The sequence below is a fragment of the Lynx rufus genome, unplaced genomic scaffold (genome assembly GCF_022079265.1).
Source record: "Lynx rufus isolate CCGP_SWC_20201006 ecotype Redwood Valley unplaced genomic scaffold, mLynRuf1.p SCAF_10, whole genome shotgun sequence".
In the NCBI taxonomy this organism is placed as follows: domain Eukaryota; kingdom Metazoa; phylum Chordata; class Mammalia; order Carnivora; family Felidae; genus Lynx; species Lynx rufus.
The window spans coordinates 81,609,175-81,625,462 of record NW_025814824.1 but is presented as its reverse complement, the minus strand read 5'-3'; the positions used below and the strand labels follow the sequence as shown (position 1 = coordinate 81,625,462).

Sequence of the window (16,288 nt, the reverse complement as noted above, 5' to 3'; positions counted from 1 at the left end):
TAGTGATTGTCACTTAAAAGTTAGCCCTATTGACAAATATTTGTAGGGCCTGTTTTATATCTTTGTTCCTCAGGCTATAGATAAAGGGGTTCAGCATAGGGGTAATTACTGTGTACATGACTGAAGCAATTATGTCTTTGTCATTAAAGTTCCATGATAAGGAGAAAAAGTAAACACCTGCAAGTGTCCCATAGTATACAGACACCACAAAAAGATGGGAGCCACAGGTAGAAAAGGCTTTAAAGAGTCCTTTAGTGGAGGGGACCCTTAGGACAGTTGTCCCTATACGAATATACGAGCCTAAGATACTACTCAAAGGCAGGATGAAAAGAATTCCTCCTTCAGTAAAGATGATCAGCTCATTGAGAGAGATGTCTGAGCAGCTTATCCTCAGGAGCACAGTGAGGTCACAAAAGAAGTGAGGGATGGTATTATCACAGAAGGACAGTTGGACCAAGAGGAGGGTGTGCAACAGGGCATGAATGTAACAGAAGAACCAAGATCCAGCCACTAATGAGATACATAGCTCCTGCCTCATGACAGTAGAGTAGTGGAGTGGCTGACAGATGGCCACATACCTGTCATATGCCATCACTGCAAGAAGGAAATTGTCAAGACAACCAAAAAATATTAAGAAATACGTCTGTGAAATGCACCCCACATAGGGAATGGATTGTTGCTGAGTCTGCATGTTCATGAGCATCTTTGGAACTGTGACAGATGAAAAGGAAACATCAGTGAAGGCCAAGTGGCTAAGGAAGAAGTACATGGGCGTGTGAAAGCGAGAGTCCAGCCTGACGAGCAGGATGATGAGCAGATTCCCCAGCACTGTGGTCAGGTACATGCCCAGGAACAGGGTGAAGAACACGCCCTGCTGCTCTGGCCGGATGGGGAGCCCCAGGAGGAGGAACTCGGACACGCTGCTCTGGTTCTCCCTCATGTTGTTTTTTCTCTGCTGGCAATGGGGAAAAGTGCAGAATGTTCATGAACATGTCATAACATTATAGTGAGGTTCTTTCTACGCAAATTTTTTTAACTACCTTTCTGTTTATTTTTCACAACTCTTGGTACATGAGTGTGCCCCATTCTGGCTCCAATATACATGAGACCCTCACATTAACCAGGTTTCTTCCTCTCCAAAAAACAAACAGCACTTATTCTTTATTCAACAAATATTTATTGAAAAACAGCTTAGTCCCATATTGATAATAGCAGTGAACAAGAAATGGGAAGTCTTTTTTTTATTTTTTTAATGTTTATTTATTTCTGAGGCAGAGAGAGACCGAGCATGAGTGGGGGAGGGTCAGAGAGAGAGGGAGACACAGAATCAGAAGCAGGCTGCAGGCTCTGAGCTGGCAGCACAGAGCCCAACACGGGGCTCGAACTCACAAACCGTGAGATCATGACCTGAGCCGAAGTCGGTCGCTCAACTGACTGAGGCACCCAGGCGCCAAGAAATGGGAAGTCTTTATGTTCAAGGAGTTGACATCTTAATGTCAAACCATGTTCAAATGTGAAATGAGTACCAGAAAAGAAATATCAGTCATTTCCTCTTAAAAAGGGGGTGAATCTCCCTAAGTTGGAACAGAATTACTAAGGCTATGTCACAGGCTTTTGGTGTAATTGGCTGAGTCCTGCTTTAAGTCATATAAAATTCCCTGTTACCAAAAGTGTCCAATCCAGGTTTCCAAACCAAAATTAAGAATAGTACCAGGCACTATTCCATGTGTTTTACATGTCCTTTCAAATCAGATCCTCATTATAGTCCTAACAAATGGGTATTATTAGAGTCATTTTAACTATGAGACGACAAAGTGTACATTATCTAAATTGCAAAGGTATGCACAATTAAGTGCAACAGATAGAATCACGACATATGTCTGACAAAATTCCTACTCAACTACTTTGCATAGAAATTACAACGTTATTAGAGTGTCCAAAGAAGCTATTTGTCAACTACCTTTGTCCAAAATGCCATTAACTCCCTCTAAGAAAAATTGACCATTCGCATTTATACATCATACAATTTACAAAGGATTTTCACATGCTTTAACTTCTCTGAAAACAATAAGTATATATTTAGGGACTGTTCAGTACACAAGGCAAACTTCATGTCCTCATTTTATAGATGGGAAAACTGAAGCTAAAGTGATAATTGATACCCACCATGACTTGGCTGTTTGATGGTGGATTCCAGATACAATATCTATTTGGAAGTGAGACTAGAGGTTAGGATAACCACATAGCCCTGAAGAGGGACTGACATTCTCACTCAAGAGTAGGAGCAGGACAGTGAGTTATCCTCAAGTACCACAAGCTTCCTCAGTGGCACTGGTTTTATCTCTGTTCATGGCTACCAAGGAGGACAGTGCTTGAACCTTATGCAGAGTCCTGGCTGCTCACTGATGTAGGCTGTGTCAGTCCTTACTTAGAAACCAGAAAAAACAAGAGGGCTGGAACAAACCAGGAACTTTGATTCAGGCAGGACCGCGAGAAGGAGGCAGTTGGGCCATTAGCTGTGGACAGGAGGTCAGACTGTGACCTTGGAGTATGAGAAGGAGCCTTAAGATAAGCCTGTCCTCTCAGAATTCTACTTGTCCTGCTCCAGACAATGGTGAAACAGGAACCTCCACGAGGCAAACATTGGATTTGGGGAAAAATAATAAAAATACCTCCTTTTTACTGAGCACCAATTGTGCCAGGCATGGGACTGAAAAATTTGTGTGCATTGCTTCATTTAATCCTCAAAATAGCATTTTGAAGTAGGAATAGTTGCCTCTCCTTTGCCAGTGAAGAATCTTAACCTCAGAGAGATGAAGTCACTTCCTAAGATCACAAAATATATGAAGGCCAGACTGAGGATTGGGGCCCAGTCTGCCATACTGCAGACACTGAGTTAGTATATGACACCTGCCCAGGAGTGGAAATGCATATGAACCTGCCTCCTTAATGCAGTAATATATATATGGCTACTATTGAAAGATTGTTAAGGAAATATTTGAGTTCACAGGAAAGAACCAGAGCCCCTAAAACATGTACATGAAAAACAACAACAACAACAACAACACATTCTAACATTTGGAATCACATATATGTATATAACTTATAAACAAAATGCAATGTCACACATACACACACCATTGAGCTGAGATGTCAAGACTTCTTATGTATTGCTGGTCATGAGTAAATTCAGGAAACTTCTCCCCCAGATTGGTGAGCAGCCTCTCTTCAGACTATGCAATCTCATTTAATTTACTATGATGTCTGTACAAAGATGGAAGAAGGAGTTATAGAAAGAGAGTGGGGCAAATACTTGAGTTCAAAGGAACTGATTAGGAGACCCCAGATCACGTACACAAATGCCCTACACTTGTTTAATGAGGCAGCTCTTATTAGACTACTATGTTCTTGGTCTAAGAGAGGGAAAAAATAATACTGAGAGTCAATCTCACACACACACACACACACACACACACACACACACACGCACAACTCAAGAAGAAAACATACATATGTCCACATTGTGCAAGCAAGGAAACACCAGACAGACCCACATGGAATACATATGCAGACCTCTAGACACAGAGACGCACCTTGCCTGCCTAGAATTCCTAGCTCATTCTGACTTGTGCCACTCCTTAGCAAGCTGAGGTACCTTCTAATACAATTTCCTGCGTCCTCAGCTTCTGTTGAGAACACCAGGAACAAAAAGTAAGAAGAAAGCCTCTGTGAGCCCATGACCTCATGAGCTCTCTGTCTGTCCTTGAGCTCCAGAGAAACAGGCAGGAGATACCATTTTACAAGCCTTGGAGAACACTCATGATAAGTCTCTAAGCTCCTGGTTAAGTAAAGAATCAAAACAGACTAATGGCCTCAAATTCCTAAAAGACCTTGGGGAGGAGCCTGTGCAGGGGCAACAGGGACTGAGCTGCTAGAGCCACCCGAGAGGCTGACCCATCTCTCAAGGATACTCTGGGCTCCTCTTTGCCTGTTCATAGTTCCAGGTGGAAATTAGGAATGGCTTAGTCAGCTTCCATCACCAGTGTTGCCAATGCACTGGGTCAGCCTCTCCTGACACCACATTATGGTCCAGGAAGAGTAAGTCTGGCTTTTGCAAACTCCCACACCATTTGCACTTGCTACCATGAGCACACAAATCTAGCTTTAAGTTCGCATCCTGCAGGTCCCCTCCTCCCTTGGGAGAGACTTCAAGTCATAGAGGTGTGCCTTTTCTAAGAGAGTGTAGAGGGGGAAAATTGAGTCCTTAGGCTCAGTACTCAGAAGAACTGGGTCTGGGCTATGCCACTCATTAAATGTTGGCCCTGAGCACATATAGCATCCCCTCAGCCCTGTTACATCAGCTGTAAAGTGTGGATAAAAATTACATTGTCCTCAGAAGTTATTATTGAAATTAAATGAGATGATTCATGCTAAAGGACATAATAAATGCACAACAGATATCAACTCTTGTTATCTTTATCTTTTTATCTTCCAAAAAAGATAATGATATCTAAAATCACTGACATTGCCATAGGATTGATATTGAATAAATGAGTGAATTAATTGATTAATTCATTCCATCTTATAGTAACAGCATATTCCCACCTTAAGAGATTAAATGAGTTAAAACACAGAATGAACTTAGAACATTGTCTGGCATTTTGTAAATCCTAAATAAACTTTGGTTATCTTATTGTTATAGATTACAGACTCATTGCATTCAGCTGCTCACACATTTGTTTCATTACCATCTTAGTTACTGATAACTCCATGTTGTTCAAACCAAAATATAGGAATCCTTGACTCCAACCTTTCTTTCACAATTCTCAATTTGTCAGCAACTCTTGTTGGTTCCAACTTACAACTAAATACAGTATTCACCAAAATTATACTACTTTGTCTGCTATCGTCCCAGCCTATCATTTCTTAACTGCATTGTTGCAGTAGTTCCTAGGTGGTCCCCTGCTTCCACACATCCCCTTTCTCCTTCAGTTTATTCTCAATACAGCAGCCAGAGTGATGTTTTTTAAACCTGAATCTTGTTACCGTTCTGCTGAAAAGCTTCCAAGGACTACACAAATAATTCATAACAAAAATCAAATCACAATGCCTAAAGGACATAGCCCCTATTAGCTTTAAAATTATCTCCTCCTGGGGCCCCTGGATGACTCAGTCAGTGAAGCATCTGATGTTGGCTCAGGTCATGATTTCACAGCTCGTGAGTTGGAGTCCCACATTGGGCTCTGTGCTGAGAGCTTGGAACCTGGAGCCTGCTTCAGATTCTGTGTCTCCCTCTCTCTCTGCCCCTCCCCCACTGTGCTGTGTCTCTCTCAAAAATAAATAAATGTAATAAAAAATAAAAGTTTTAGTAATGTTTTTTGTTTTTTTTAAATTTTTTTTTTCAACGTTTATTCATTTTTGGGACAGAGAGAGACAGAGCATGAACGGGGGAGGGGCAGAGAGAGAGGGAGACACAGAATCGGAAACAGGCTCCAGGCTCTGAGCCATCAGGCCAGAGCCTGACGCGGGGCTCGAACTCACGGACCGTGAGATCGTGACCTGGCTGAAGTCGGACGCTTAACCGACTGCGCCACCAAGGCGCCCCTAGTAATGTTTTTTGTATGAATGAATAAAGTATAATTATATTTTCCCATATAGAATATATACGCAGTCCCCATTTTTGAATAAATAAATAAATACACAAACATTAATGAAAATAAATAAAAATAAACAAAAATAAAAATCTTCTGCACAGTGGAGGAAATAATCAACCAAACTAAAAGGCAACCTCAGAATGGGAAAAGCTTTTTGCAAATGGCATGTCTGATAAAGGGCTAGTATTCAAGATCTGTACAGAACTTATCAACCTTAACACCCAGAAAACAAATAATCCAGTTTTTAAAAATGGGCAGAAGACATGAATAGACATTTTTTTCCAAAGAAGACATCCAGGTGACCAATAGACACATGAAAAGAAGCTCAACATCACTCATCATCAGAGAAATACAAATCAAAACTACGATGAGATATCACCAGTCAGACTGGGATACACATCAGTCAGAATGGCTAAAACTAACAACATAGGAAACAAGAGGTGTTGGCAAGTATGCAGAGAAAGGGGAACCCTCTTACATTGTTGGTGAGAATGCAAACTGGTGCAGCACTCTGGAGAACGACATGAAGGCTCCTCAAAAATTTTAAAATAGAACTACCCTATGACCCAGCAATTGCAATATTAGGTATTTACTCGAAGGATACAAAAATACAGATTCAAAGGGGTACATGCACCTGATGTTTATAGCAGCATTATCAACAATAGCCAAACTATGGAAAGAGCCCATTAGTCCATTGACTAATGGATGGATAAAGAAGATTTGGTGTATATATACAATGAGATATTAGCCACCAAAAAGAATGAAATCTTGCCATTGCAACTCTAGCTGGAACTAGAGTGTATTAGGCTAAGTGAAATAAGTCAGTCAGAGAAAGACAAATACCATAAGATTTCACTCCTATGTGGAATTTAAGAAAAAAACAGGTGAACTTAGGGGGGAACAAAAGAGAGGCAAACAAGGAAACAGACTCCTAACTGTAAAGAACAAATTGAGGGTTGATAGAGGAGAGTTGGATGGAGAAATAGGTTAAACAGATGATGGGGATTATGGAGTTCACTTGTTGTGATGAGCCCTGGATATTGTGTTAAGATGAATCACTAAATTCTATACCTGAAACTAATATTACGTTGTACATGAATTAATTGGAATTTAAATAAAAACTTGAAAAAATAAAAATTAATAGTTAAAAAAAATTAAAAACACAATGAGATATCACCTCACAGCTGGTAGAATGGCTATTATCAAAAAGATAAGAGGGATGCCTGGGTGGCTCAGTCAGTTAAGCGTCCAACTTCGATTCAGGTCATGATCTCGCAGTCTGTGGGTTTGAGCCCCACATTGGACTCTGTGCTGACAGCTCAGAGCCTGGAGCCTGCTTCAGATTCCGTGTCTCCCTCTCTTTCTGCCCCTCCCCTGCTTGTGCACTGCCTCTCTCTCAAAAATAAATAAACAGTTTTAAAAAAGATAAGAGACAATAAGTGCTGCTGAGGATGTGAACAAAAGTGACCCATGGCACTGTTGGTGGGAAGGTATACTGGTGAAGCCACTATGGAAAACAGTCTGGAAGTTCCTTAAAAACTGAAAGATAGAACAACCATATGATCCGGCAATCCCACATCTGGGTATATATATCCCAAGGAACTGAAATCACTATCTTGAAGAGATATCTGAATGTTTATGTTCACTGCAGCTTTATTTAAATAGTCAAGACATGGAAACAACTTAAATATTTACCAATGGATAATGAATATTGATATATATAATGGAATAATATTCATCCACAAAAAGGAAGGAAATTTTGTCATTTACAATATGGATGAACCTCAAGGACATTATGCTAAGTGAGATAAGTCTGACCACAATAAAAATAAATACTGTGTGGTCTCACTTATATGTGGTATCTAAGAATATAGAACTCTAAAAAACTGAGAATAGATGGTTGGTTGCCATGAGTGAGGGGTAAGGGGTGAGAGAAATGGACGAGGACCAAGGGTACAAACTTCCAGCTGTAAGATGAATAAGTTCTGGGGATGTAATTTACAGCATGGTGATGATAGCAAGACTGTATGCAAATTACTAAGGGAGTAGATTATAAAAGTGCTCACCACACTAAAAATGTTGTAACAATGTGAGGTGATGGATGTGTCAACTAGTATGATTGTGGTAATTTTGTTTATATATATATATTAAATATTTAATTAAATATAATTAAATAATATTAATTAATAATTAATTAAATATATAATTAAATATAAATATGTAAATATATATAATAATTAATACATCCAAATTAGTTAGCATCCAAATTAGTTAGCATATAGTGCAACAATGATTTCAGGATTTAATTTATAATTAAATATAAATATATAAATATATATATAATAATTAATACATCCAAATTAATTACATCCAAATTAGTTAGCATATAGTGCAACAATGATTTCAGGAGTAGCTTCCTTAATGCCCCTTACCCATTTAGCCCATCCCCCCTCCCACAACCCCTCCAGTAACCCTCTGTTCTCCATATTTAGGAGTCTCTTATGTTTTGTCCCCCTCCCTGTTTTTATATTATTTTTGCTTCCCTTCCCTTGAGTTCATCTGTTCTGTGTCTTAAAGTCCTCATATGAGTGAAGTCATATGATATTTGTCTTTCTCTGGCTGACTAATTTTGCTTAGCATAATACCCTCTAGTTCCATCCACATAATTGAAAAAGACAAGATTTCATTCTTTTTGATTGCTGAGTAATACTGCATTGAATATATATACCACATCATCTTTATCCATTCATCCATGGATGGATATTTGGGCTCTTTCCATACTTTGGTTATTGTCGATAGTGCTGCTATAAACATTGGGGTGCATGTATCCCTTCAAAACAGCATACCTGTATCTCTTGGATAAATACCTAGTAGTGCAATTTCCAGGTCATAGGGTAGCTCTATTTTTAATTTTTTGAGGAACCTCGATACTGTTTTCCAGAGTGGCTGCACCAGCTTGCATTCCCACCAACATGCAAAAGAGATCCTTTTCTCCGCATCCTCACCAACATCTGTTGTTGCCTGAGTTGTTCATGTTAGCCATTCTGATAGGTGTGAGGTGGTATCTCAGTGTGGTTTTGATTTGTATTTTCTTGATGATGAGTGATGTTGAACATTTTTTCATGCGTCGGTTGGCCATCTGGATGTCTTCCTTGGAGAAGTGTCTATTCATGTCTTCTGCCCATTTCTTCACTGGATTATTAGTTTTTGGGCTGTTGAGTTTGATAAGTTCTTTATAGATTTTGGATACTAGCCCTTTATCTGATATGTCATTTGCAAATATCTTCTCCCATTCTGTCAGTTGCCTTTCAGTTTTGCTGGTTGTTTCCTTCGCTGTGCAGAAGCTTTTTATTTTGATGAGGTCCCAATAGTTCATTTTTGCTTTTGTTTCCCTTGCCTCCAGAAACGTGTTGAGTAAGAAGTTGCTGTGGGCAAGATCAAAGAGGTTTTTGCCTGCTTTCTCCTTGAGGATTTTGATGGCTTCCTGTCTTACATTGAGGTCTTTCATCCATTTTGAGTTTATTTTTGTGTATGGTGTAAGAAAGTGGTCCAGGTTCATTTTTCTGCATGTTGTTGTCCAGTTTTCCCAGCACCACTTGCTGAAGAGACTGTCTTCATTGCATTGGATATTCTTTCCTGCTTTATCAAAGTTTAGTTGGCCATACATTTTTGGGTCCATTTCTGGGTTCTCTATTCTGTTCCATTGATCTGAGTGTCTGTTCTTGTGCCAGTACCATACTGTCTTGATGATTACAGCCTTCTAGTATAGCTTGAACTGTGGGATTGTGATACCTCCAGCTTTGGTTTTCTTTTTCAAGATCGCTTTGGCTATTCGGGGTCTGTTCTGGTTCCATACAAATTTTAGCATTATTTGTTCTAGCTCTGTGAAGAACGCTGGTGTTACTTTGATAGGGATTGCATTGAATATGTAGATTGCTTTGGGTAGTATCGACATTTTGACAATATTTGTTCTTCCTATCCAGGAGCATGGAATCTTTTTCCATTTTTTTGTGTTTTCTTCAATTTCTTTCATAAGATTTCTGTAGTTTTCAGTGTATAGATTTTTCACCTCTGTGATTAGATTTATTCCTAGGTATTTTATGGTTTTTTGTGCAACTGTAAATGGGATTGATTCCTTGATTTCTCTTTCTGTCACTTCATTGTTGGTGTGTAGGTGTGCAACTGATTTCTGTGCATTGATTTTACATCCTGCAGCTTTGCTGAACTTATAAATCAGTTCTAGCGGTTTTCTGGTGGAATCTTTTGGGCTTTCCATATAGAGTATCATGTCATCTGCGAAGAGTGAAAGTTTGACCTCTTCCTGGCTGATTTGGATGCCTTTTATTTCTTTGTGTTGTCTGATTGCAGAAGCTAAGACTTCCAATACTATGTTGAATAACAGTGGTGAGAGTGGACATCCCTGTCTTGTTCCTGGCCCTAGGGGGAAAGCTCTCAGTTTATCCTGTGTTTTACACTTTAAAGTTATGTTCTGTGTCAATTATATCTCAATAAAGCTAGAAAAAAGGAAGGAAGGAAGGAAGTGAAGGAGGAAAGAAGGAAAGAAAGAATTAAGTGAATGAATGGAAAGAAAGCCACATGAATAGGCAGGACTCTAACCCAAGGCTTTTTGTCTATGTATTATTTACTCTTAATATGTCGATTAAAATTTAAATATTAAACTAAAGGCTAAAGAAAAAGACACACATATATCGTGTGAGACAGTAGTTTATGCTGAAGGCTGCAGCAGAATGTGTTTCATTCCTTACACTTTGTTATGGATTATGTTCACCATGATACACAATATTCTCTATATAAAACCCACGAGGAAATTTTCTCTCTGATTTCAGTGCCAATAATAGTTGTTATCCTCACTTTTCAGATGAAGAAACTCAGGCTTACAAGCAACTAGCTTAGTGGCAAGGCCAACATTCTATTAGATATCTTCTTTCCTCAACACTAATCCTCAAAAACTTCCCTGAGTCTAAACTCTAAAAATACATACACTATTTTCCCAAAGTCCCTTTGCTAAATATGACAACAACAATTGCATACCCTGTGCTTTAAACACACATAAACCGACATTAACCTAATCCCACACAGGAAAAAGAAACCAGATCCACATGCCTGCCAAGATACTGGAACACACATACACACCACTGATCTACCCCCACTGAATCCCCTAGAAACTCCCACCTCCCTGCTCTAGAATATACCTCGGCCCACACCTGCATCCCCAAACATAAAAATATTCACCCACATAAATATTTGTCCATTTCTGATAACCCAGAGTTGGGGAAACTAAGGCACACCCTTGAGATGTTGCAGTGAGATTAATTGGCTCTGGGATGAGCCCCACATCAAAACAGAAAGCCACTGGGCTCCCCTATCCCCTCGAGTCAGCAATCCTGGGTGTTATTTCCAGTCTGCTTCCTCTGCTTACAGCAAGCACAGAATCAGCTCCCTTGAGAGGTCATCACACCACAACTCCTTCAGCCTAACAAGGGCCCCCAAGGTCAGCAGAGCAGAGCTCAGACTCAGGAGATAGTCTGGCTTCCACCATCAAGACAGTCCTTGCCCCTTGAGTCAAGACGTCTCTGCCTTCTGAGATGGGGAGCTAGGAGAGCAGCAGCATGCTGGGGGCCAGACTTGAGGGATTGGAGTCCAGTGAGGGGAAATGTGCTATGCCTTCCAAGTAGCACATCAGCTCCCCCGCCTTTCCTGTTCCTCTCCTTGTTAATCAGCCCAGAGTGGCATGGGAGAAACATGAGGGGGCTGTGCTTGGCTGAGAAGCAGACTTGCAGCTGAGTAGCAGATGTGGTGCAGACCAGTTTCTGGAGAAAGTGGAAGGCAAGAACAGCATCTGGATCTGGAGGTGAGCTTTGGTAAGCTGGCCACCCTCTTGGCCAGCTTCCCTCCAACCTCTGGCACTTACTCTTTCCTCCCTGAGAATTTCAAATATTTTGTGGATTAAGCAGTCATAGTGTCCGACTAAAACCTCCACCTGGCTTTTGGTTTTCAGTCCATCCAGTTTGACCGCTAGACCATCTACACTGTGTGCTTTGCTAGAAGTAAACCACAGGAAGGAAGGAAGGAAGGAAGGAAGGAAGGAAGGAAGGAAGGAAGGAAGAGGGAGGGAAGGAAGAAGAAGGGAGGAAGGAGGGATGGAGGGAGGCAGGGAGGGAAAAGTGAAGAAGAAAACAAAACAAAACAAAACTATTATATTCCCAGCCTCAGTCATTCATCTTGTGTTTTGAGAACTGTTCTTCTTGATTCTCAGGTTCAAAACCTTTCTTCTTTCTAGTTATCATAGTAGGTGATCCTCACATCTATGACCTGGATCACCCAACATCATTAATTAAACCAAATCTCCACTAATTTCTTATTTCCACAAGCAGCCTTTTCACAAATGGCTCATTTTTTAATATTGGCCTGTGTTTGACAAACTGTCTTGCAGCCATGGTGTCTCATTTGCTATTCATAAACATCAGGAATCAGCTTGTGAGCAGGTGACCAAGGACAAATCAAACCCCCATCTTTTGTCTTAACTCCAGGACACTGTCCAGCACCAACCACAACTCTCCATGCCAGACATGCCCCAGACATGCATGGCCAATTTTCTCCACCTGATGTTGGCCATTTAATCATAGATGTTCAAAATTTCAAATCCACCATCTGTGTAACACAGCAAGATCGGTCACCTCTTTAGCCACTACAAGGAGAGATTCTGAACATGGGAAAAGAAAGATTGTTAGTTAAGAGGGAAAGAAAGGGAGGTCATTTAGGAAATGACACAGTGAGGAAAACAGTGCCTGTGTGTGATTGTGACAGACAGTATATACACCAAAATACGAGGAGGTGTAGCCTGAGGGTTAAGAGCATGAGCTTCAGAGTGATTCAGCTTGGAGTTCAAATCCTGATTGCTACTCACTTACTTAGTGACCTTGAGCAAACCACTTCACTCTAAGCCTCAGGCTTCTGATAACAACACATACGTTGTGATCCCTCATCGTGAGAATTTGTGAGGGGCTTAGCACAAGCTTGACACGTAGTACATTTTCAATAATATTGGTTATTGTTTTTAACTTTAACTACTGGTTCACTCAGATCATTCAATGCCTAAACAAATCATCCTTCCATAAGATCTTACAAAATCATGAGGTTAGTCTGACAACTTGGCGGTGAGGGATATGATACTTCAAGCGTGTGAGTTAATTGATTTTGAGGACAACCGGTCATAGCAGATAAGGGAAAGCAACAATGGGATTGATGATGATCAAGAGTTTCTCCTGAGTGTTCACAATATGCTTGTCTCTCTCCTGAGTGTAGATGCATTTCTCACTAAATCCTCATGAGCAAGCATGTATTTGTGTCCAATATCATACATGGTGAATCTGAGGTGTAAAGATGTTTAGTTATTTATGATAAAGTCGTAAGCACATTTAAGACTTACTGTCTTAGCGAGTTTTGGATATGCAGTGCAGTGCTATTACCTATAATTAGCCTGATGTACAGGACATCATTTAGTTGTTAATGTAAATACAACATTTGATTGTTAAATGAATTCATATATTAATATATAATAAAATGTTTAATGCATAAAAATTCCAATGCATGGGATTATTCAAAAAGTATGAAAGAATATACTGTTTCCAAGGAAATTATTTTAGGGGTGCCTGGATACCTCGGTTGGAAGAACATGTGACTCTTGATCTCAGGCTTATGAGTTTGAGGCCCACGTGAGGTGTAGAAATTACTTAAATAAAACTTAAGAAAAAAATTATTCTAAAAATTTTGGTGATATGTAAGTATGGTGACTATAGAGATTTTTATGGTAACAAGGAATATATAAGTAACCAATATCTCAAAATTTTTAAAAATCCCTATGTGATATGTCCATTAAGAAGGTATGGGTAAATATAAGACTCTAAAAATTGTTTGAAAACACTTTATTTATACAAGATCTCCCATTGCAGAGAGGTTTGTAGTAGCAATAAGTGGAGACCACTTTTTTGTCCATCACCAAAGTGATATTGTCCATAACTCGATATGTCTGGAGAAAAAGCATAGATAGATAGATAGATAGATAGATAGATAGATATCTCAACAGTTAATATATGAAAATTAACATATTTCTCATAGATAGTTTTGCATACACATAGGAAAGGTGAATTATAAAGATTCAACAAAAAATTGTTGAATACCCAACGATTCAATAATCCTGTACAAATGGATTCTCATCCTGTAGAAATAAGATTCAGAACATAGAGTTAAAGAAAGGAAAAACAATTTACAAAAAAAGGGGAGACTTACACTGGTGATGATAGCATGCCATGAACTAAGGAGGATGAACCCTTCATCCTATGTCCAGAGGAGGAAAAGCCCACTTTGTTGAAACAGGTTCAACATTCCCATTAGATTTTCCCTGTTGGTTATTTTGGCAAACCCTTATTTTTTTCCAAATCAATGCAAATATGAACTTTACAATGCCACCACTGGGTTTCCTTTGATAGGAAATGAGTGTCCTGTGACCTCCCGTACCAAAAATACCTCCACTCCATTCCCCATTCATCTTCATCCCTTATATACTGCTTTATGTTGTTTGTTGATGATCTGTCTCCCCAACTAAACACGAGCTACACAATGGCAACAATTTGCCTGTTTTTATCACTACATCCCCAACAAGAGAACAGGCTTTGCACAGAATAAGAACTAATGAACTGGAATCAACAAGGTCCATCTCTGATAGTTTCTAAAGGTAAATTCTTCTTCTGTCTCTCCAGCCTTCAGTATAAGGCCCTTGTGATGCCCATGGATTTGGGAAGGGAGAAATACATCAAGGACCGTGACACTTACAAGCTGTCTCTACAGAACAACTAATTGCAACAAAACAGAAAAAACAAGACTTGCTGGGTTCTGATGATTTGGATTCTGGACTTGCAGTATGGTAAATAATAAGCCATCTTGTATATAAGTAGACCCAAATCAATGGAAAGAGTCAACCAAACCAGCAGTGTTTCCGAGTTTATCCTCCTGGGGCTCTCCTCCCGGCCTGGGGACCAGAAACCACTCTTTATCCTCTTCCTCACCATGTACCTGGTCACCATAACAGGGAACCTGCTCATCATCCTCGCCATCCACTCTGACCCGCAGCTCCAGACCCCCATGTATTTCTTTCTGAGTTTCCTGTCCTTCACTGACATTTGCTTTACAACAACCATTGTCCCCAGGATGCTAGTGAGCTTCCTGTCAGAGAAGACCATCTCCTATGCTGGGTGCCTGACACAGATGTATTTCATTTATGCTCTGGGCAACACTGACAGCTTCCTCCTGGCAGTCATGGCCCTTGACCGCTATGTGGCCATCTGTGACCCCTTCCACTATGTCACCACCATGAACCACCACCACTGTGTCCTGCTGGTGGCCTTTTCCTGCTCACTTCCTCACCTCCACTCACTCCTGCACACACTGCTACTGAATCGTCTCACCTTCTGTGACAACAATGTTATCCATCACTTCCTCTGTGACCTCAGTCCCCTAATGAAATTGTCCTGCTCCTCCACATTTCTCAATGAAATCGTGATAATGTCAGAATGTTCAGTTGTTTTGGTGACCCCCTTTCTGTGCATCACCTTCTCTTATATACGAATCCTCATCACAGTTCTCAAGATCCCCTCAGCTGCTGGGAAACGCAAAGCCTTCTCCACCTGTGGCTCTCACCTCACTGTGGTAACCCTCTTTTATGGAAGCATCTTCTATGTCTATTTACAGCCCCTGTCCACCTACACTGCCAGGGACCACATAGCAACACTTGTCTACACAGTTCTTACCTCCATGCTGAACCCTTTTATCTATAGCCTGAGAAACAAAGACCTGAAACAGGGCCTGAGGAAGCTGATGGGCAGGAGGAAATCCCAGGCAGCACCCTCTTGACAAACCCACAAGTGGAATCTGCTTCACTTGAATCTAATATCTGCTAGATCTTGGTGAACAACTGAACTGTTGGAGATGAGCTTTTTTAACCCATGTGAGACAAGGCTGTTGTGGATGCTCACATGCATTGATGACAGCCCACCAATTGTCCCCTTCTCTGCTAAAATCATGATATTCTTCCTCACCATTCCTCCATTTCCCCATGAAGACTCGTCACCTCATCCTCCAAATACTGCTTGAAACTAATTCTCTTCCCACAAATACTTCCTGAACAAATTGCTCTCCTTTTATTGAGACTTACCCTCCAAAACCCTTCACATGGCAGCCTATTGCTGGAAATGATTACTGAATTTGTAGCTTTTGAATGTCTTTGCAGACATTTCATGTGGAAAAGAATGGAGGCAGAGAAGGAAGGGAAGCAGGAGAATTACATTTTAGCAACTTTTCTCATTGTGAGGATTTTTATAATTCCCCATTTTTCGGTCAAAAAACGTTTCCTTCCTTAAAAATTTTTACCCTTACTCCTCTCTTAAATTTTTTTAATCTTTATTTACTTTCAAGAGAGAGACAGAGTGTGAGCAGGGGAGGAGCAGAGAGAGAGGGAGACACAGAATCTTAAGCAGCCTCCAGGCCCTGAGCTGTCAGCACAGAGCCTGAAGTGGGGCTTGAACTCATGAACCATGAGATCATGACGTGAGCCGAAG

The 16,288-nt window shown here is 40.3% G+C and overlaps 1 protein-coding gene across 1 annotated transcript; it reads left to right on the top strand.

Annotated features, from left to right (window-relative positions):
- Nucleotides 1-14,639: 14,639 nt before the first annotated feature.
- LOC124526707 (olfactory receptor 1L8-like) lies at nucleotides 14,640-15,584 on the top strand. The gene has a single exon (XM_047099834.1). It carries the CDS (start codon nucleotides 14,640-14,642, stop codon nucleotides 15,582-15,584), a length of 945 nt encoding a protein of 314 aa, XP_046955790.1.
- The last annotated feature ends 704 nt before the right edge of the window (nucleotides 15,585-16,288 follow it).

Bases quoted from the DNA above. Each gene is read 5' to 3' on its own strand.
- LOC124526707 (XM_047099834.1), top strand. From the start codon at position 14,640: ATGGAAAGAGTCAACCAAACCAGCAGTGTTTCCGAGTTTATCCTCCTG.